At 44.1% G+C, this 21,853-nt stretch overlaps 1 protein-coding gene across 5 annotated transcripts in view; it reads right to left on the reverse strand.

Moving 5' to 3' along the window:
- LOC105487727 (ubiquitin conjugating enzyme E2 K) overlaps positions 1-17,864 on the reverse strand; it is an 85,313-nt gene extending 67,449 nt beyond the window's left edge. For 3 of the 5 annotated variants that reach the window (XM_071093707.1, XM_071093705.1, XM_071093704.1), the window contains exon 1: positions 17,610-17,864. Coding sequence is in view for 2 of the 5 variants with exons in the window: in XM_071093705.1 (XP_070949806.1) it covers positions 17,610-17,672 (63 nt within the window). In the remaining 3 variants the exon portion in view is untranslated. Of the gene's footprint in view, positions 1-16,615; positions 16,758-17,609 lie in introns of those variants that run through there. The other 2 variants (XM_071093706.1, XM_071093708.1) reach the window with 2 other exon arrangements.
- Between the last annotated feature and the right edge of the window lie 3,989 nt (positions 17,865-21,853).

A 21,853-nucleotide genomic window follows, 5' to 3' on the forward strand; every position in this document is an offset into this window, starting at 1 on the left:
TGGCCCACACCTATAATCTCAGCACTTTGGGAGGCTGAGTTGGGATGATCCCTTGAGCCCAAGAGTTCAAGATCAGCCTGGGTAACATAGGGAGATTCCCATCTCTACAAAATTTTTTAAAAAAATTAGCCAAGAGTGGTGGCTCACGCCTGTAGTCCCAGCTACTGAGAAGGCTGGGCTATCACTTAAGCCCAGGAGTTCCGGGCTGCAGAGAGCCATTATCGCACCATTGCTCTCCATCCTGGGTAACAGTGTGAGACCTGTCTCTTAAAAATTAAACTTCTGGGCCAAGTGCAGTGCCTCACACCTGTAATCCCAGCACTTAAGGAGGCTGAGGTGGGCACATCACGAGGTCAGGAGATCGAGACCATCCTGGCCAACATGGTGAAACCCCGTCTCTACTAAAAATACAAAAAAAAAAAAAAAAAAATTAGCTGGGGGTAGTGGCATGTGCCTGTAATCTCAGCTACTCAGGAGGTTGAGGCAGGAGAATCACTTGATCCAGGGAGTCGGAGGTTGCAGTGAGCCGAGATCGTGCCACCGCATTCCAGCCTGGCAACAGAGCGAGACTCTGTCTCAAAAAAATAAATAAATAAAAATAAAAAATAAACTTCTAAAAGACAAGGAAGACAGTTAAATGAAATAAACTAGTCACAAAAGGACAAATAATGTGCTCAGAGGGTAATTCTGCATAAGCCAACTCAAAAAGCTGTACAAAAAACAAGCAGCAGTGTCCCAGGAGCCCTATTCTGACAGCCGTGCATGACATAACCCTTGAGGGCTTGGTCTACCCAAGTGAAATTGTGGGCGAGAGAAACTGGATGGCAGGCAGCTCATAAAGATTCACTTAGACAAAGCACAGCAGAACAATGTTGAAAACAAGGCTAAAACTTTTTCTGGTGTTTGTAAGAAGCACAGGGGTTTGATGGCTGCAGTGGCTCATGCATATAATCCCACAACTTTGGGAAGCAGAAGCGGGAGCATCACTTGAGTTTGACATCAGCCTGGGCTGAGACCTCATCTCTACAAAAAATACAAAGATTAGTCAGCCATGGTGGCATACCTGTAGTCCCAGCTACTTGGAAGGATGAGGTGGGAAGATCACTTGAGCCCAGGAGGTTAAGGTTGCAGCAGTGAGCCATGATTGCACCACTGCACTCTAGTCTGAGCAATAATAGAGCAAGACTCTCTCTCTCAAAAAAAAAAGAGAAGCTGCTCATGGGCAAGAATGTTATTTTTAACTTCCAGAGTTCCCGTTTTAAACAAAAATGAAGAAAGTATACTCAAGAGTTTTTTTTTTTTTTAAAGGGACAAATAATGAATGATAGAGCAGTCACACAGATTGAGATACAAAGTAGAATGGTGACTGCCAGAAGTTGGGTGGTAGGGGACTAGGAAGTTAGTAATATTGGGTACAGAGTTTCAGTTTTGCAAGATGAAAAGTTCTGGAGATGGACGGTGGTGATAGGTACACAATGTCCTTAATGCCACTGAACATTTAAACTGGTTAAGATGATAAATTTTATGTTATGTGTATTTTACTACATTTTTTTTAAAAAGCATTAAAAAGATAAGCCAAAATTAAAAATCAAGCCACATAATGTAAGACAGACAATATCATATAAATAACATAAAGAATTCCTACAAATCTGGCCGGGTGCAGTGGCTCACACCTGTAATCCCAGCACTCTGGGAAGCCGACATGGGCGGACTGCCTGAGGTCAGAAAGAGACCAGCCAGACTAACAAAGCGAAACCCTGACTCCAGAGCAAGACTCTAGCCTTACTCCAGAGCAAGAACTGTCTCAAAAAAAAAAAAAAAAAAAAAAAAAAAAAAAAAATTCCTACAGATCAAGGAGAAAACTACAAACCACCTTTTTTTTTTTTTTTTTTTTTGGAGATGAAATTTCACTCTTGTTGCCCAGGCCAAAACACCCAATTTTTAAAACAGCAGTTAAAGAATATAAACACGGCCAGGCATGGTGGCTCACGTCTGTAATCCCAGCACTTTGGGAAGCTGAGGCAGGCGGATCACCTGAGGTCAGGAGTTTGAGACCAGTGTGACCAGTATGGCAAAACCCATCTCTACTAAAAAGACAAAATTACCCAGGCTTTGTGGGGCATGCCTGTAATTCCAGCTACTTGGCAGGCTGAGGCAAGGCAATTGCTTGAACCCAGGAGGCAGAGGTTGCAGTGAGCCAAGACTGCACGCCACTGCACTCCAGTCTGGGCGACAGAGCGAGACTCCGTCTCATCTTAAAAAAAAACAAAAAAAAAAACTAAACACTAAATTTACAAAAGTCTAATGGCCAATAAACACAAAATATGCTTAATATCTCTACTGACTAGGGAAGTAAAAATTAGAATAAACCACCATTTCACATTCATCATAGTGACAAAAACCTAAGTCTTAAAAATGTAGGCCGGGCGCAGTGGCTCACGCCTGTAATCCCAGCACTTTGGGGAGGCCGAGGCGGGCAGATCTCAAAGTCAGGAAAGTGAGACCATCCTGGCTAACACGGAGAAACCCCGTCTTTAAAAAACAAACACAAGGCCGGGCACGGTGGCTCAAGCCTGTAATCCCAGCACTTTGGGAGGCCGAGACGGGCGGATCACGAGGTCAGGAGATTGAGACCATCCTGGCTAACACGGTGAAACCCCATCTCTACTAAAAAACACAAAAAACCAGCCGGGCGAGGTGGCGGGCGCCTGTAGTCCCAGCTACTCGGGAGGCTGAGGCTGGAGAATGACGTGAACCCGGGAGGCGGAGCTCGCAGTGAGCTGAGATCCGGCCACTGCACTCCAGCCTGGGTGACAGAGCGAGACTCCATCTCAAAAACAAAACAAAACAAAAAAAACACACACACACACACACACAAAATTGGCCGGGGTGACGGGTGCCTGTGGTCCCAGCTACTTGGTAGGCTGAGGCAGGAGAATGGCGTGAACCCGGGAGGCGGAGCTTGCAGTAAGCTGAGATCGCAACACTGCACTCGAGCCTGGGCGATGGAGCCAGACTCAGTATAAAAAAAAAAATGTAGTCAGCACTATTGCACTCCAGCCTGGGCAAGAGTGAGACTCCATCTCCAAAAAAACAGGGGGGTTCTAGTAACTACTTTTTTCCCCCCTTTTTTCCGGAGATAGTCTTACAAAAAATAGTGACTGTTTTTTTTTTTTTGAGACAGAGTCTCCCTCTGTTGCCCAGGATGGGCATGCACCACCACGCCTGGCTAATTTTTTGTATTTTTAGTAGAGACCGGGTTTCTCCGTGGTGGTCAGGCTGGTCTGGAACTCCTGACCTCAGGTGATCCTCCCGCTTCTGCCTCCCAAAGTGCTGGGATTACAGGAGTAAGCCACCGCACCGGGCCAGAACTCTTTTAGTGGGAATGTAAATTGATTCAATCATCTGGAGAACAATGAAGCAAAATCCAGTCACGCAGAAGCTGAAAATATGCTCAGATCTTGCAAATCTACTTCCAAGAAAAACTCTTATATGTCCCCCCAAAAACTGTAAAAATGTACAGTACATCCTTTTATCTAAAAGTTGGAATTAAATGCCATCAATAGAAAAATAAACTTTAAAAACTGACATGGAATACAATATAAAGAACTAGCACAACATGCACTATCACAGATCTTTAAAAAATAATGCTAAGAGAAAAAGTTTCCAAGAGATGCACATTACAATCATCTATAAAAACTTTTTTAAAAAAAAACTTCTAAAAAAAGCAAAAAGTAGGCCGGGCGTGGTGGCTCACGCCTGTAATCTCTGCACTTTGGGAGGCCGAGGCGGGCGGATCACGAGGTCAGTAGATCGAGACCATCCTGGCTAACACGGTGAAACTCCGTCTCTACTAAAATACAAAAAATTAGCCGGGCGCAGTGGTGGGCGCCTGTAGTCCCAGCTACTCCGGAGGCTGAGGCAGGAGAATGGCGCGAACCCGGGAGGCGGAGCTTGCAGTGAGCCGAGATGGTGCCACTGCACTCCAGCCTGGGCGACAGAGTGAAGACTCCACCTCAAAAAAAAAAAAAAAAAAAAAAGCAAAAAGTATTTCATTTTTAAATTCAGGAGATACTATCTTTAACAGTAAAAACAAAAATATGAAGGGGGAGAATATACACTAGCTTCACATAGCAGATACTCCTAGAAAGAAAAAATGGAATAAGAAAAAAGTTATCCAATGAGCTCTACCTCTATATTTTACTGTATTTGGGTAGAGGCAATTTAGCCCACAGTATGAGAAGATTACAATCTGTTAAATATGGACCACAGATATAAAGATGTTCATGTATTACTTTTAAAACTTCTAAATATAAAGTATTTCATAGTTTCAAAAAAATCTTCAAAAATGTAGGGAGCAAGCAGCAGATATGAGTGTAACTCTTTCCACCAAAACCACCAATATTTTGGAGGCAGACACCTGGTTTCAAACCTCTGTCCCACCAGCAAGTCATTGATACTGAGGAAGCTACTTAATTTCTTCCCAGCTGCAACTGTTGGATCTGTGAAACAAGAATACTATCAATCTCATACAGCTGCCATATATAAAAAATGTGAGACAGGCAGGGTGCAGTAGCTCATGCCTGTAATCCCAGGACTTTGGGAGGCTGAGGCAGGAGGACTGCTTGAGTCCAGGAGTCTGACACTGGCTTGGGCAATATAGTGAGACCCTCAACTCCACAAAATATTTAAAAAAAGAAAATTTAGCCAAGTGTGGTGGCTACTAGGAAGGCTGAGGCAGGAGGATCACTTGAGTCTAGGAGTTCAAGGTTACAGCGAGCTGTAAGGTCTTGCTTTGCTGCCACTGCACTCCAACTTGGGCAACAGAGCAAGACCTTGTGTCTTAAAATCAATCAATCAATCAGACAGTAGGCATTCAACTGTAGGCAGTTATTCTAAATTTGGAGTAAAAGCAAAGAACTAAAGGGAAGAGAAAGGAAAAAAGGGTTTTGCAGTGGTGTTAACAATTAATTGATCATAACCAGTTACAGACTTTTTTCCTTTTCCATTTCCACTGCTTCGTTGGACTAGCCTTAAAAAAATAAAAATTTTTTTAAAAAGCATTTTCAGTGAAATAAAGTTCTCCCACCTTTTCAGATTTACATAAGAGAATAACATGGATGTCAGATGAATGAGACCACTTATTTTCTGGTTCCCAAAGCCCACTGAAGAAGAGATTTGCAAAGGGATCCAAGATTATATACCATAGGATTAGAATCTAGATTCTTTGCTCTAGTTTCAGGAAACCAGAGCCATGTCAAGAAATCCAAAATAATCCCATTATCTCTATATCATTTGAGAGTTTCCCAAATAAACTTTTTCATTCAGGAAGGTAACATTTTAACACAAACTTTTCTCCAATTTATAACCGTCTCCTAAAGAAAGATTAAATAAATCACATCTGGAGAACAGAGCCCACATATATTCCTCTGTATTAATATATCCCCTCTTATCCACAGGGGACACACTCCAAGATCCCTATTGGATGCTTGAAACCACAGATAGTACTGACCCTATACGTTTTTTCCTATATGTACATACCTATGATAAGGTTTAATTTATAAATTAAACACAGTAAGAGATTAACAATAATAAAATAGAGTAATTATAACAATATACTGTAATAAAAATTATGTGAATGTGCTCCCTCAAATACCTTATTGTACTATACTCACTTATTTTTGGACGATGGTTGACAGTGGGTAACTGAAACTGCAGAGAATGAAACTGCAGATAAGGGTGGACTACTTGGCTACCAGCCCCATGGATTATTTGCACACAGGTGACAAAGAAACACTATTAGAAGTACCATAGCCCTCATATTGAGCTTTTCTTGAGGCATATTTACATCCAGTAATCACTAAACCATTGAACAATATCTTTATAATTCAAGAACAATAAGCACAACAGAATATGAAAACATAGCTACTTCTGACATCTAACAGCTATCTGTTTAATTATGTCCCAAGGTTGTTCTAAGCACTGTAAAGACACTCTTAGCCGGGCACGGTGGCTCAAGCCTGTAATCCCAGCACTTTGGGAGGCTGAGACGGGCAGATCACAAGGTCAGGAGATCGAGACCATCCTGGCTAACACGGTGAAACCCCGTCTCTACTAAAAAATACAAAAAACTAGCCGGGCGAGGTGGCGGGCGCCTGTGGTCCCAGCTACTCCGGAGGCTGAGGCAGGAGAATGGCGTAAACCCGGGAGGCGGAGCTTGCAGTGAGCTGAGATCCGGCCACTGCACTCCAGCCCGGGCGACAGAGCCAGACTCAGTCTCCAAAAAAAAAAAAAAAAAGACACTCTTAATCTTCCCACATTTTTACAGATAAAGATAATCGAGATACAGAGCCAGTACTTCAGGTTTTAAGAAGAAAAGCCAGGACTCAAAGCAAATCTAATTATAAAGCCCATGCTCTTAATTACTAAGCTAACTTCACTAAATTATGCTTCAGGAGTTAAAAATCTCTACCTCCTTGGCAAGTTTAAGTTCTCATACTAAGAGGGGGAAAAGAAAAGACACATTTAAATAATACTGCATTGTTATCTCCTTCTGTAAAGTTGTATTAGCAGTCAGCTTTTACACTATCGTTTATGAAAAGGATATTCCCACAAACCAACTACTTATTATGACTAAACTGGTATGCAAAAAGCCTGGGTTCAACCATTAACCAGCTGTTTCTCTGAGGAACAATCAACCTCCTTGGGCCTCAGTTTCCTGATTTTATAGATGAGGAGTTTGGCCTAGATCTATTTCAGCACTGAAATTCAATACATTTTAGTACATTTTCTAAAACACTGTATTTTTAACAGATTTTGAACAGCATCTTTTGAAAACTTTCCAACTTAAAATACGTAACATATACTCACATCTGTTCTTTTACTCAAACATACTCAAAACTAATCTGTTATTAGAAGTCAGGAAAGTAACTAGAAAGGAAGGAGGATTCCTATGGTACTGGGAAGGGTCTGTTTCTTGATTTGGATGCCAGTCACACTTTATTATGTACACGTTTTACTTTAATATGAAAAAGGGTGGTTTTCCTCCCCAAAAGGTAACTATGAAGAAAGTTAAGAACATGATCTAACTCTACAACTATGTTTGAGTATATAAGAGCTGTGCAACCTTTCTGTTCTACATATGTAAATGTGTTTCTTGAATAAGTGCATCAATAATCTCTTTGTTCCATAGTTCCAATTCATGTGCCTAGAGAAAAGTTTATTTACTTAAGAATTTCAGCCAGGCGTGGTGGCTCACACCTGCAATCCCAACACTTTGGGAGGCCAACGCTGGCAGATCATCTGAGTTCGGGAGTTCAAGAACAGCCTGATCGACCACCATGGAGAAACTCGGTCTCTACTAAAAATACAAAATTAGCTGAGCTTGGTGGTGCATGCCTGTAATCCCAGCTACTCAGGAGGCTGAGGCAGGAGAATCGCTTGAACCCAGGAGGCAGAGGTTGCAATGAGCCGAGATTGCGCCATTGCACTCCAGCCTGGGCAACAAGAGCAAAACTCTGTCTCGGGGGAAAAAAAAAAAAAAAGAATCGCAATATTACCACAATTCCTTTGGGACTGTCTCCTGAAATTTGAGGTCAGTCTTAACTTTCCTCTAGAACTCAGCTCAAGAAGGCTGGGTGAGGTGGCTCATGCCTATAATCCCAGAACGTTGGGAAGCTGAGGCAGAAGGACTGTGTGAAGCCAGGAGTTCAAGACCAGCCTGGGCAACATAGTGAGACCCCATCTCTACAAAAAGTAAAAACTAGCTGGGTGTGGCGGCACGTACCTGTAGACCCAGCTACTTGGGAGGCTGAGGTGGAAGGCTTGCTAGAACCCAGGAGGTCAAGGCTGCAGTGAGCTATGACTGTGCTCCTGGGCGAATGAGGGAGACCCCGTCTCAACAACAACAACAACAACAACAAAAAGCACCTAGCTCAAGAACCCCCCTCATACAGTCATACAGCCCGGGCACGATGGCTCACGCCTGTAATCCCAGCACTTTGAGAAGCCAAGGCAGGCGGATCACCTGAGGTCAGGAGTTCGAGACCAGCCTGGCTAGAAACCCCATCTCTACTAAAAATAGGAAAATTAGCTGGGTGTGGTGGCACGTGCCTATAATCCCAGCTACTGGGTCAAGCAGTAGAACTACCTGACCTGGGAAGCAGAAGCTGCAGTGAGCCAAAATCACGCCACCGCACTCCAGCCTGGGTGAGAGTGAGTTTCCATCTCAAACAAAACAAAACAAAAAAACTCCAGGTCGGGTGGCTCATGCGTGTAAGCCCAGCACTTTGGGAGGCCAAGACAGCCAGATCACTTGAGGTCAGGAGTGTGAGACCAGCCTGGCCACATGGTGAAATCCAGTCTCTACTAAAAATACAAAAAATTAGCCAGGTGTGGTGGCGCATGCCTGTGATTCCAGCCATTCCGGAGGCTGAGGCCTGAGAATCACTTGAAGCCAGGAGGTGGAGGTTGCAGTGAGCCAAGATCAAGCCACTGTACTCCAGGCTGGGCGACAGAGACTCTGACTCAAAACAAAACAAAAACAAAAAAGAACCTCCCTCATTCAAATACCCTCAGAATCCCATAGCATTTACTCTTTGCCCCTCCCATTTTTATCTATCCTTTGTCTGTCCTGTATCTCCAACCAGTAAGCCTTTTGGGGCTGTGGTCAATATGTTCAGTAACTATCAATAATGTATTCACTGGGAAATAAGAGTACATAGTCTTGGCTGGGCATGGTGGCTCACACTTGTAATCTCATCACTTTGGAAGAGCGAGGCAGGTGGATCACTTGAGGTCAGGAGTTTGAGAACAGCCTGGCCGACATCATAAAACCCTGTCTCTACTAACAATATAAAAAATTAGTTGGGCATGGTGGGGTGCACCTGTAGTCCCAGCTACTTGGGAGGCTGAGGCAGGAGAACCACTTGACCTGGGAGGCGGAGGCTGCAGAGAGCTTGGATCATGCAACTGGACTCCAGCCAGGGTGACAGAGCGAGATTCCATCTGAAAAAAAAAAAAAAAAAAAAAAAAGAGGCCAGGCGCGGTGGCTCAAGCCTGTAATCCCAGCACTTTGGGAGGCCGAGACGGGCGGATCACAATGTCAGGAGATCGAGACCATCCTGGCTAACATGGTGAAACCCCGTCTCTACTAAAAATACAAAAAAACTAGCCGGGCGAGGTGGCGGGCGCCTGTAGTCTCAGCTACTTGGGAGGCTGAGGCAGGAGAATGGCGTAAACCCGGGAGGCGGAGCTTGCAGTGAGCTGAGATCCGGCCACTGCACTCCAGCCTGGGCGACAGAGCGAGACTCCGTCTCAAAAAAAAAAAAAAAAAAAAAAAAGTCCAGGCATGCCAGGCATGGTGGCTCACCATGTAAGCCCAGCACTTTGGGAGGCCGAGGCAGGCAGATCATCTGAGGTCAGGAGTTTGAGACCAGCCTGGCCAATATAGTGAAACCCTGCCTCTATTAAAACTACAAAAATTAGCAGGGTGTAGTGGCCGGGCGCGGTGGCTCACACCTGTAATCTCAGCACTTTGGGAGGCCAAAGCAGGCTGATCACGAGGTCAGGAGATTGAGACCATCCTGGCCAACATGGTGAAACCCCATCTCTACTAAAAAAATACAACAAATTAGCCGGGCCTGGTGGCGGGTGCCTGTAGTCCCAGCTACTCGGGAGGCTGAGGCAGGAGAATGGCGTGAACCCGGAAGGCGGAGCCTGCTGTGAGCTGAGATTGCGCACCACTGCACTCCAGCCTGAGCAACAGAGCGAGACTCTGTCTCAAAAAAAAAAAAAAAAAAAAAAAAAAAATTAGCTGGGCAGGGTGGAGCATGCCTGTAATCCCGGGATTCCAGCCATTCCGGAGGCTGAGGCATTGGTTGAACCTGGGAGGCGAAGGTTGCAGTGAGCAAGATCAAGCCACTGCACTCCAGGCTGGGTGACAGAGCCGAGACTCCTTCTCAAAAACAAAACAAAACAACAGCAAAAAGGAATCTCACTCATACAGATACCCTTAGAATCCCATAGCATTTACTCTTTGCCCCTACCATTTTTATCTATCTTTTGTCTGCCCTGTATCTCCAACCAGTTAAGCCTTTTGGGGCTATAGTCAGTATTTTCAAAAACTGTCAATAATATATTCACTGGGAAATAAGAGTATATAGTCTTGGCTGGGCAGTGGTGGCTCATGCCTGTAATCCCAGCACTTTGGGAGGCCGAGGCAGTTGGATCACTTGAGGTCAGGGGTTCAAGACCAGCCTGGCCAACATGGTAAAACCCTGTCTCTACTAACAATACAAAACATTAACTGGGCGTGGTAGGGTGCACCTGTAATACCAGCTACTCAGGAGGCTGAGGCACGAGGGTCACTTGAACCCGGGAGGCAGAGACCATGGTGAGCTGAGATTGTGCCACCATACTCCAGCCTGGACGACAGAGCGAGACTCTGTCTCAAAAAAAAAAAAAAAAAAAAAAGCCCAGGTGCAGTGGCTCACGCCTGTAATCCCAACACTTTGGGAGGCCAAGGCGGCAAAATCACAAGGTCAGGAGTTCGAGACCAGCCTGGCTAATATAGTGAAACCCGTCTCTACTAAAAATACAAAAAATACCAAAAAAAAAAAAAAAAACCCTCAGGCATGGTGGCACACGCCTGTAATCCCAGCTACTCAGGAGGCTGAGACAGGAGAACTGCTTGAACCCGGGAGGCAGAGGTTGCAGCGAGCCAAGATTGCGCCATTGTACTCCAGCATGGGCGACAGACGGAGACTCCGTCTCAAAAAAAAAAAAAAAGTGTATAGTTTTTAAGAAGGGATGACAGGCCAAGCATAGTGGCTCACGTCTGCAATTCCGGCATTTTAGGTGGCCAAGGCGGGAGGATCACTTGAGCCCAGGGGTTCGAGACCGGCCTGGGCAACATGGTGAAACCTTGACTCCACAAAAAATTACAAAAATTAGCTGGGCATAGTGGCAGATGCCTTTAGTCCCTGCTACTTGGAAGGCTGAGGTAGGAGGATCACCTAAGCCTGAGGAGTTAGAGGCTGCAGTGAGCTGTGATCACGCCACTGCATTCTAGCTTTGGTGACAGTGAGACTCTGTCTCAAAACAAATAAACAAACAAACAAAACACACAAATAAAAAGGGAAGAAGCTAGGGGAGCCCAGATGTGTCTAAACCTACACCCAATGGACAGAGCTCAAAGTCTTTGTAACAGTGTAAACAAGGAATTCACCCCAAACATATTACCTGCACAGACTTTGATTTTTTTAAAAATCCAATCTATAGACTTTCCTTGCTCAACCCATTTCAGAACCCATAAAAAATACTATTTAAATATTACATAAAACTGTAACTTGCGTAACTTTCAAAAACACTTTTGAAAAATAAAATGAAAATAAAAACTTTAAAAACCACTTTTCTACTCTTTATTTGGAGACAGTGTGTTGCTCCGTCACCCAGGCTGGAGTACAGTGGCACAATCACCGCTCACTGCAGCCTTGACCTCCCAGACTCAAACGATTCTCCTGCCTCAGTCTCCCAAAGTGCTGCCATTACAGATGTGAGCCACCAAGCCTGCCTCTAGTCTTAAACAACTGTTCAAATTCTCGTTACATTTATTTTTGGTAGAGAATTTTATCTTTTTATTAAAATCAAAAGGGAGAAATTTTAACAGAAAAACATCAAAAAGGGGGAACAAACTTAAAAGTTTTAAAAATAAAACATTCAAAGCCAGTATATATTTTTTGTGTCTTTACTGTCCCGGTCCATTTATTCTTTAGATAAATTATCTTACACATCTGATACAGTTAGTTAAGTCTCAAAGTATTCTCTTTTTTTTGGAGACAGAGCCTTGCTCTGTTGCCAGGTTGGAGTGCAGTGGTGCCATCTCAGCTCACTGCAACCTCCACCTCCCCGGTTCAAGCAATTCTCCTTCCTCAGCCTCCTGAGTAGCTGGGACTACAGGCCCATGCCACCATGCCCAGCTAATTTTTGTATTTTCAGTAGAGACGGGGTTTCATCATGTCGGCCAGGATGGTCTCGCTCTCCTGACCTCGTGATCCACCTGCCTCGGCCTCCCAAAGTGCTGGGATTATAGGCGTGAGCCACTGCGCCTGGCTGTGTTGTTCTTATATAATTAACAAATAGCCAGGAATTATTTTCTTTTTTCATTTTTGAGACAGGGTCTCGCTGCTGCCCAGGCTAGAGTGCGGTCACATGATCACAATTCACTGCAGCTTTGACCTCATGGGCTCAAGCATCCTCCAGCCTCAGCCTCCCAAGTAGCTGCCACTATGGGCACATACTACCAGGCCTGGCTGATTTTTAAAAAATGTTAGTAGTAACAAAAGTCTCACTATGTTGCCCAGGCTGGTCTTGAACTCCTGGCCTCAATCGAGCCTCAGCCTCCTAAAATGTTGGATTACAGGCATAAGCCACCCCACCTGGCCCATAAATACTCTATTAAGAGTTTTGTCAGAGCAGCCTAGCCAACATGGTGAAACCCTGTCTCTACTAAAAATAAAAAAATTAACAGGGCATGGTGGTGGGCGCCTGTAATCCAAGCTACTCGGGAGACTGAGGCAGGAGAATGGCTTGCACCCAGGAGGTGGAGGTTGCAGTGAGTTGAGATCCTGCCACTGCGCTCCAGCTTGGGTGACTGAGCAAGACTGTATCAAAAAAAAGTTTTGTCTACATAGTTCTCAACATATGGCAGTCTGGGGACATTTTTAGTTGATGCATCCAGCAAGAAGAGATAGTGGGGACATGGGCTGGGGGTTTGCGGTGCTACCTGCATATACTGGTAGAGGTCAGGGATGTTGCTAAACATCCCACAATGCACAGGAGAGCCACTCAACAAATAACTATCTGCCCAAAATATCAATAGTGACAAGGTTAAAAAACCCATGATCTACAGAAATCAAAAGGCTTACTTTTAGAGATTTACAACCACTTTTATTATAGAATAATCTAGATCAAGCTAGATCAAATACATTAAAATTTTAAAGGAAAATAGATATAAAAATCTATTTAAATGATGAAGGAAAACTTAATGTACTATAGTAATTTTCATGAAACCAATTTGTTTGTGCCACAGATTTAAACACACCCTATGAGACTAGAAAATGTTGGCCAGGCGCAGTGGCTCACTCCTGTAATCCCAGCACTCTGGGAGGTCGAGGCAGGCAGATCACCTGAGGTCAGGAGTTCAAGACCAGCCTGACCAACATGGAGAAACCTCGCTTCTACTAAAAATACAAAATTAGCCAGGCATGGGGGCACATGCCTGTAATTCCAGCTACTCAGGAGGCTAAGGTAGGAGAATTGCTTGAACCCGGGAGGCGGAGGTTGCAGTGAGCTGAGATCGCACCATTGCACTACAGCCTAGGCAACAAAAGCAAAACTGTCTCCAAAAAAAAAAAAAAAAAAAAAAAAGGAAAGAAAAAGAAAAAAAAAAAAGAAAATGTTACCAAAGTGTAATTACAACATGAAAAACCAACAGGTGCCATACAGCATAAGAGCAACAAGAGTAAGTGAACTGATTTAAGGGTGTTTTATTTCATCAAGTTTCAGATTTTAAAATATTCTGTATGTTGAAATTCAAGTAAATCTGGCTGGGCGTGGTGGCTCACGCCTGTAATCCTAGCACTTTGGGAGGCTAAGACAGGCGGATCACTTGAAGTTGGGAGTTCGAGACCAGCCCGGCTAACATGGTGAAATGTCGTCTCTACTAAAAATACAAAAATTAGCTGGGCATGCTGGCGGGCACCTGTAAACCCAGCTACTCGGGAGGCTAAGGCAGGATAATCTCTAGAACCTGGCAGGCAGAGGTTGTAGTAAGCTGAGATGGCACCACTGCACTCCAGCCTGGGCGAGATAGCTAGATTCCTTCTCAAAAGAAAAAAATAAAAAAAAAAAGAAAGAAATTCAAGTAAATCTTTTTTTTTTTTTTTTTTTTGAGACGGAGTCTCGCTCTGTCGCCCAGCCCAGGCTGGAGTGCAGTGGCGCGATCTCGGCTCACTGCAAGCTCCGCCTCCCGGGTTCACGCCATTCTCCTGCCTCAGCCTCCCGAGTAGCTGGGACTACAGGCGCCCACAACCGCGCCCAGCTAATTTTTTGTATTTTTAGTAGAGACGGGGTTTCACCGTGGTCTCGATCTCCTGACCTTGTGATCCGCCCGCCTCGGCCTCCCAAAGTGCTGGGATTACAGGCGTGAGCCACCGCGCCCGGCCCTCAAGTAAATCTTAAAGCTAATTATAGGTAACACTTATTTCATTGAGTTTAAACTAGCAAATTAAACTGTGTTTAAATCCTTTAACCAGTAATACAAACCAGGCTCGATTTTTTAAGTTAATTAAAAGCATGCCTATCCTTGGCAAGTCATGACAGCGTGGTACAATATGAACACAAGCTGACCTAGATCCAAATCCCAGGCTCTGTGTTTGCAAACAAATAATTTAACTTCTCTAAATCTCTATTTTCTCATCTAGGAAATAGAAAATCTAAAGAACTATTCTTAAGAATTAGCAATAACGTATAAACAAACAACACTAAGAACAACTAGCCATTCTACAAATGACAACTAGTTATTAACAGCAGCAATAACTAATAGTAAATAATACAACCTATGAATAAAACATTGATTATGGGTTTATATCCTCACAATAAACAATTTACTAATGTAATCCTACTCATAAATTATAAAATGTAATCCTACTCATAAATTATAAAACGTACTTTACATCAATATTCCATGCCTAACAACTTTGGAATATTATTTAAAACTGCTTAAAATTCACACTCGTATTTAAAAACAAACATCTAAAACAAAGAAAATAAATATTAATAAATAAAAAGAAACATCTGACAAATTTCCAAACACTGTCTGAAGGGAAAGAGGCCAACTGGTGCCTTTGAGTAAATCACATTTGTATGACACAAAATTCAAAAAATATCTATACCCCATGCCCCAGAGACCCAATTTTTCTACACAGAAAGCAATCAATTTTACCAATTTCTTGTGAAACCTTTTGCCTATAAAGACAAATACACATATTCCCCTCTTTTTAACACAAATGGTGGCTTCTTCCACACTATTCTGCATCTTGCTTTTCACATTTATCTTGTTGGCTGTATTTTAATTAACACACTCTAAGAATGGTCACTTATAATCTCTCATAACCAGAATCCAGTAAGCGTCAGCTATCTTTACAAAGGCACTTATAAGGCCACCCCAAAAAGTCCTTAAATCAACCAGTGTTCTTAGTAAACGCAAGCATACAAGCACATGAAATAAATTTTGGTAAAGTGCAGATTTACCAAAAAAGTGACATGATGAAATATTTATTTGATCAGCCATTCAAAAGACTGGATTTACACCCTTAAAAAGGAGACACATGGACTATACTACAAGTCTTCAATGAGTTGAAAATAATCCACTTATAGAACTGGGGCTACTAAAATATCAAAAAATGCTGGCGAAAATAAGCTATTTATTGGTTATATTTATTGCAAGATTAAATGATGTGACTCTTTCCTAAATGTTCTTTGCAACTGATTTTCCCAAAAGAAGTTTCCTTCCATATTTATACAGGTACTGTTCTAAACAAAACAAAACAAACAAAAAACCTGTCTGCATTTCCTGTTTTCTTCTTCTGAAACACTTTTGATGCTTATCTGAAGTAAGGCTTCATCATCCCTTATGTATAAAGAGCAGTGTTTTTTTGTTTGTTTGTTTGTTTTAACAATATGCATTACTAGAGAGCAATACAAGTATTTCTGGTAATCTTCAACTTAAGTACTAAGAATCTCACAGTGAAAAGTGAGCTCATAAAAAGCAAAGAGACCATATTAATTACCAAAGCAGTAACTTACCACTTGTAACAGAAAATAAAGCACTAAAAGTCTATTAAGTTTCAGGCTTGTACAACCTTATTAAACAAGAAATGTTTTAGGTTGTTGGCAACAATATTAGCTGCTATCTTTCATTAGGAGTATGTATGTCAGCTAACCTGGAATACATTTTCATATTAAATAAGTTAAAATTGCTGTTTCACTGTATCAGTACAGACACTTATTGACTCTATTTCTGCGCTGTACCACAAAATACAAAGTCATCCTTCCATTCAGAGTTTTGGCATATGAACACAGAGGTCAGAGTTCATACACATGCTCTGTAAAACCGATCATGACTTACATACTACTACTTTCAATAAGTCTGTTGTCATTTTTGAATTTTAAATAATTTTTCTCCATGTATACTCATCACATATTTAGAATGCTGAATTTCACAAATCATTATTGACACTATCAAAGTACTAACCATAAAAGAAAAACAAAAATAGCAATGATATATTCAATAATGGTATGTGAATCTTGAAAAATAATCATTTTCTGTATTACTTTTTGTTTAATTCATGTGGGGAAGACAATCTGGCATTCTTGTTCATCTTGGTACGACACACTGTACTAATACTTGCATAATTTTGAGTCAAATTACTAGAGCATTGTGAATATCTTACATAAATAAACGTAGTACTAATGTATATAAATTCTGCAGAACTTAAGAGCAATGGCAGGCAATTTTTTTGAAAATCTGTTAAGTCGTGATAAATCTACTCACTTAATAAGGAGATGAAATAATGTATTAATCTGGTGAAATCTCACATTTTTAATAGGTCTACTTTTCAAAAGTAAGAATCAAGTTACCTATGAGGGACATCATAATGAAGTTTCGTGCCACAACACGAGTCACAGAGGCACTGTCTTAGGACAGTCGCTCTGATCGGTAACTTGTAAACAATATTTTGAAATAAACTACTCATACAACCCATTATTTTTTTCCTAACTAAAAATATTTACATGTCTTTAATACACCAAACACCTCGCCTTTGCCCACTCAAAAAAGATTGTGATGTCAATAAAAATGAGGCCTACGAATTTGGGGGTTAAGTGGAAGACATAATTATCTCGTTTGGAATAACTTGCTAACTCAGGTGAAAATTCCCTTACCCCCGCCACCAAATAAGACAGTATTCTATTATGTCTCCCTTTGACTCCTAACACCCAACTAAGAAGGACTAACTCTGAATGTCCTTCCTTTCTAATCAATACCTTTGGACTCACCGCTCCTCCCCTACGAAAAGAACAGTGAAGGCCTGACAGGCAATAACCCCAAATACCCTCAAAAGTGTGGGCCTTTGAGCAGCACTGCTCTTCGTATCCAGTTACCACCTTTCCCCTTCCCCCAACCCACTTCCCGGGTTTTCTCAGGCTTGGCCTGCTCCCTCCCCACCCCACAGCCACATTTCCAGCTGTGGCCACCGCCTCGGGTTCTCTCGTGAGCTTCCATCCCTCCGAGGAGCTCCCCCGTGTCCATCAGCTCCCCAAACCGTGTTCCACCCCAGACCACCCGCCCGCGAGACCGTTCATCCTAGCGCTCTGGGAGGGGAGGGGAAGGCGGCGGAAGGAGGAGGGGAACACTGCTGCTTCCTCACAGGCAGAAGGGCGGCCGCAAGGAGGGCCACCCAGGGACTACCGAGGATATCGGGGTCGCAGCTGGGAGGACCCTCCCGCTCCAGGCAGAGATGGGGGATATCCGGGAGTTCATTTCTGACCTCCTCGCTCTTCAGCACCTCCTTGAACTCCCGCTTGATTCGCTGCACCGCGATGTTGGCCATGTCTCCGCCCGCAGCTGATTCGTACCCGCCTCCTCCGCCACCGCTACGACCACCGCCACCGCCGCCACCTCTTCCTCCACCGCCTCCTCCCCCGGCGATTCAGACCCGAGCACACGAACACTGCCACTACCACCCCGGCCGCCGCGCTCGCCTCAGTGTGGAATCACCTCCGCGCCCGGCCACCAAAATGGCGCCGGGTCGGCGCATGCGCACGACGCTGACCCGGCCGGGCGGCGCAGCCGCTCCCGTTGTAGCCCCCATACGCCCGAGCCACGAGCTCGCGTCTCGGCTGGGGCTGCGGCCGCGTGGCTCCGCCCTGCCGGCGTCTGGGGCCGCGAGGGCGCGGCTTCCAAGGTGGCCGGCCGTAGCCGGCCCGCCCGGTCCTACCCGGCGCCTCCGCTCCTGTTTAAACCCAGGTGCTGTGGTCGGGGCTTCCAGCGCTGGCCTCTGACCGAAGGTTCGCGCGCAGCCGAACGGGTTCCCGAAGCCGCACTCGGCTGGAACGCCGCCCTGACTCAGCTAGACCCGGAACCCGGAGGCTGAACGCCGTGTCTAGCGCAGGAAAACGCTCTCGCGGATCTCGGTCCGGCCCATTTTCAGTTGGTGTAGCCCCAGAAAATCCACTGCAGTCGTTTTTGTTCTGCAACATTTATAGTACCACGATTATTCCCATCATCTCAGGTAGCACAGATTATCGAATTAAGGCTGGTTATTGTTGGATCAGATTGGGTTTGAGACAGGTACTCGGTGGAGAGGCCTGAGGGTGGGTTTAGAAGTCAAATGTTGATCTTTGACCTATTTAATACCGAGCTTGACACACACACACTCTCTGTCACACACACACACCACACACACACACCACACACACACACACACTCCTGTGCCCATCCCTAGAGTGTGGAGCGGGCCTAAGACTGCGTTTCTAACAAGTCTCCCAGTTGCTGCTGCTGTTGGTGCTGGTTCGGGGACCACACTATGAGAACCACTGAACTGAAGCGTGTGAAAATTCATATATATTAAATTGAAAACTGGAGAAATAGAAATTATAGTGCCCTTCAGGGGACTGGGATGGGGGAGGGGGAGCCTTATTTCTGTAAACCTAGGCCTACAAAGGTGCTTGGTGATAGTAGGCACTCTATAAATATTGAATGTGTAAATGAGTACAGATAAGAGTAAAACGCTTTTGCTGGCGCGGCGGATCACTTGCAGTCAGGAGTCCGAGACCAGCCTGGCCAACATAGTGAAACCCCGTCTCTACTAAAAATACAAAAATCAGACAGGTGTGGTGGCAGGCGCCTGTAATCCCAGCTATTCTGGAGGCTGAGGCAGGAAAATCGCTTGAACCTGGGGGGCGCAGGTTGCAGTGAGCGAGATCGCGCTACTGCACTACATACAGCCTGGGCCACAGAGCAAGTTTATGTCTCAAACAATACAAAACAAAAAGTATAAAATATTTTAAGTAGAAAGTAAGTTTGAAAGTGGTTTCTGGTCGGGCGCGGTGGCTTATGCCTGTAATCCCAGCACTTTGGGAGACCTAGTCGGGGCAGATCACTTGAGCCCAGGAGTTGGAGACCAGCCTGAGCCCCATGGTGAAATCCTATCTCTAAAGATAATAATTTTTAGAAAAGAAAGTGGTTTCTAAGGTGCATAGTAATCATGGTTTGGTACTGAGAAACATTTTGAATAGAACATTTTGGAACAAGTAATAAGGGTGTCATTTTAGAAGTTTATACTTCATGCACTTCCTTCACCTAGCCAATCAGTAAAATATCTGTTATAAAAATATCACAAAGGCCGGGCGCGGTGGCTCAAGCCTGTAATCCCAGCACTTTGGGAGGCCGAGACGGGCGGATCACGAGGTCAGGAGATCGAGACCATCCTGGCTAACACGGTGAAACCCCGTCTCCACTAAAAAATCCAAAAAACTAGCCGGGCGAGGTGGCGGGCGCCTGTAGTCCCAGCTACTTGGGAGGCTGAGGCAGGAGAATGGCGTGAACCCGGGAGGCGGAGCTTGCAGTGAGCTGAGATCCGGCCACTGCACTCCAGCCTGGGCGACAGAGCAAGACTCCGTCTCAAAAAAAAAAAAAAAAAAAAAAAAAAAAATCACAAATACATGGTCTTACCAAAAATAATTAAAATTGTGGTGGCAAACACGGAAATAGCCAATGGAGGTGAATCAGTGGAGGCACACGGCAAAAGAATTTCTTAAACTCCTGCCCCAGGAACCAAGAGGAGATTTTAAAATTCCAGTCTCTCCCATGGCAGCTGTCTTGCCGGCTTTTATTTCCTCATCTACGAAATGAGAAAACTGGATTAGATTATCTCTTTAAAGTTTTAAGAGTTCAGAATTCTAAAACATCATCTCAAAACATTTCCCCTAAGTGGGCTGACATAAATTATATAAACCCTTCTAGCAGAGCCCCCTAGTGGTCCTAAGAGGACTCAACCATATACACAGGTCACGGTACAAGGAATTATTGGCATAATGTAAATCACGCAATGCTATATGTATTTGTGTATTTGTGTCAGTAGACTTTAAAAAAATTATTTTGAAGAGTGCAAAAACTTTTTGAGCGCTTTACATTATCACTGTCCAATCCTAATCTTGGAATGTGAAGAAACTTGGGATACTCAAAGGGGGACCAGTTAGAAGGGTCTAGGCCAGGAGCCGTGACTTATACCTGTAATCCCAGCACTTTGGGAGGCCGAGGCGGGCGGATCGCTTGAGCTCAGGAATTCGAGACCAGCCTGGGCAACATGGTGAGACCCCCGTCTCTACTAAAATACAAAAACTTAGCTGGTTGTGGTGGCATGCCCCTGTAGTCCCAGCTTCTTGGGAGTTTGAAGCAGGAGAATCACTTGAACCCAGGAGGCGGAGGTTGCAGTGAGGGGAGATCACGCCACTGCACTCCAGCCTGGGTGACAGAGGGTGACTCTGTCTCAAGAGAAAAACCAAAAAAAAAAAAAAAAAAAAAAAATTCCCCCCCGCAAAAAAAAGGGTCTGGTAATTTCTTTTTTGTGTCTTTTTTTTCCCCTTTCTGTGGAGAACCGGGTCTCGCTATATTGCCCAGGCAGGTCTCAAACTCCTGGGCTCAAGCTATCCTCACGCCTCTGCCTCCCTGAGAGCTGGGATTACAGGTGTGAGCCGCCGCATCTGGCAAGGATCTGGTAATTTCTTCAAGGGAGAGGGTTTGGTAATCTTTAAATGCACATAATCACTGATTCTGCGATTTCACTTTTAGGAATTCATTCTATAGTCCTTCTAATGAGACAACGGCATATTAACTGATGTGAAACAATCTCCAAGATACATTTTAAGTGAATAAGAAGCACCATGCGAGGCCAGGCACGGTGGCTCACACCTGTAATCCCAGCACTTTCGGAGGCTGAGATGGACGGATCACTTGAAGTCAGGAGTTGGAGACGAGCCTGGCCAACATGGTGAAACCCTGTCTCTACTAAAACTACAAAAAAATTAACTAGGCATAGTGGTGGGCGCCTGTAATCCCAGCTACTCAGGAGGCTGAAGCAGGAGAATCGCTCAAATCCAGGAGGCAAAGTTTGCAATGACCCCAGATTGCACCACTGCACTCCAGCCTGGGCAAGAGCCAGACTCTGTCTCAAAAAAAAAAAAAAAAAGCACCATGCTAAATGCAATGTGGTAATGTGGTATCCTGAATTGGATCCTAGAACCAAAAGGACATACCTAGTGAAATATAAATAAATTCTGTAATTTAGTTAATGGTATTGTAACAATGCTAATTTCTCAGTTTTGACATAGCCATATGGTTATGTATGATGTTAACATTAGTGGAAGTTGAGTAAAGAGTATACAAGAATCTCTGTACGGGGCCAGGTGCGATGGCTCACACCCGTAATCCTAGCAGTTTGGGCAGCCAAGGCAGGCAGATTACCTGAAGTCAGGAGTTCGAGACCAGCCTGACCAACATGGAGAACCCCATCTCTACTAAAAATACAAAATTAGCCGGGCATGGTGGTGGTGCATGCCTGTAATCCCAGCTACTCGGGAGGCTGAGGCAGAAGAATAGCTTGAACCCAGGAGGCAAAGTTTGCAGTGAGCCGAGATCATGCCATTGCACTCCAGCCTGGGCAACAAGAGCGAAACTCCATCTCAAAAAAAAAAAAAAAAAAAAAAAGACTCTCTGTATTATCTTTTCAAC

This window comes from Macaca nemestrina, chromosome 3, assembly GCF_043159975.1.
Source record: "Macaca nemestrina isolate mMacNem1 chromosome 3, mMacNem.hap1, whole genome shotgun sequence".
NCBI classification, from domain to species: Eukaryota; Metazoa; Chordata; class Mammalia; order Primates; family Cercopithecidae; genus Macaca; species Macaca nemestrina.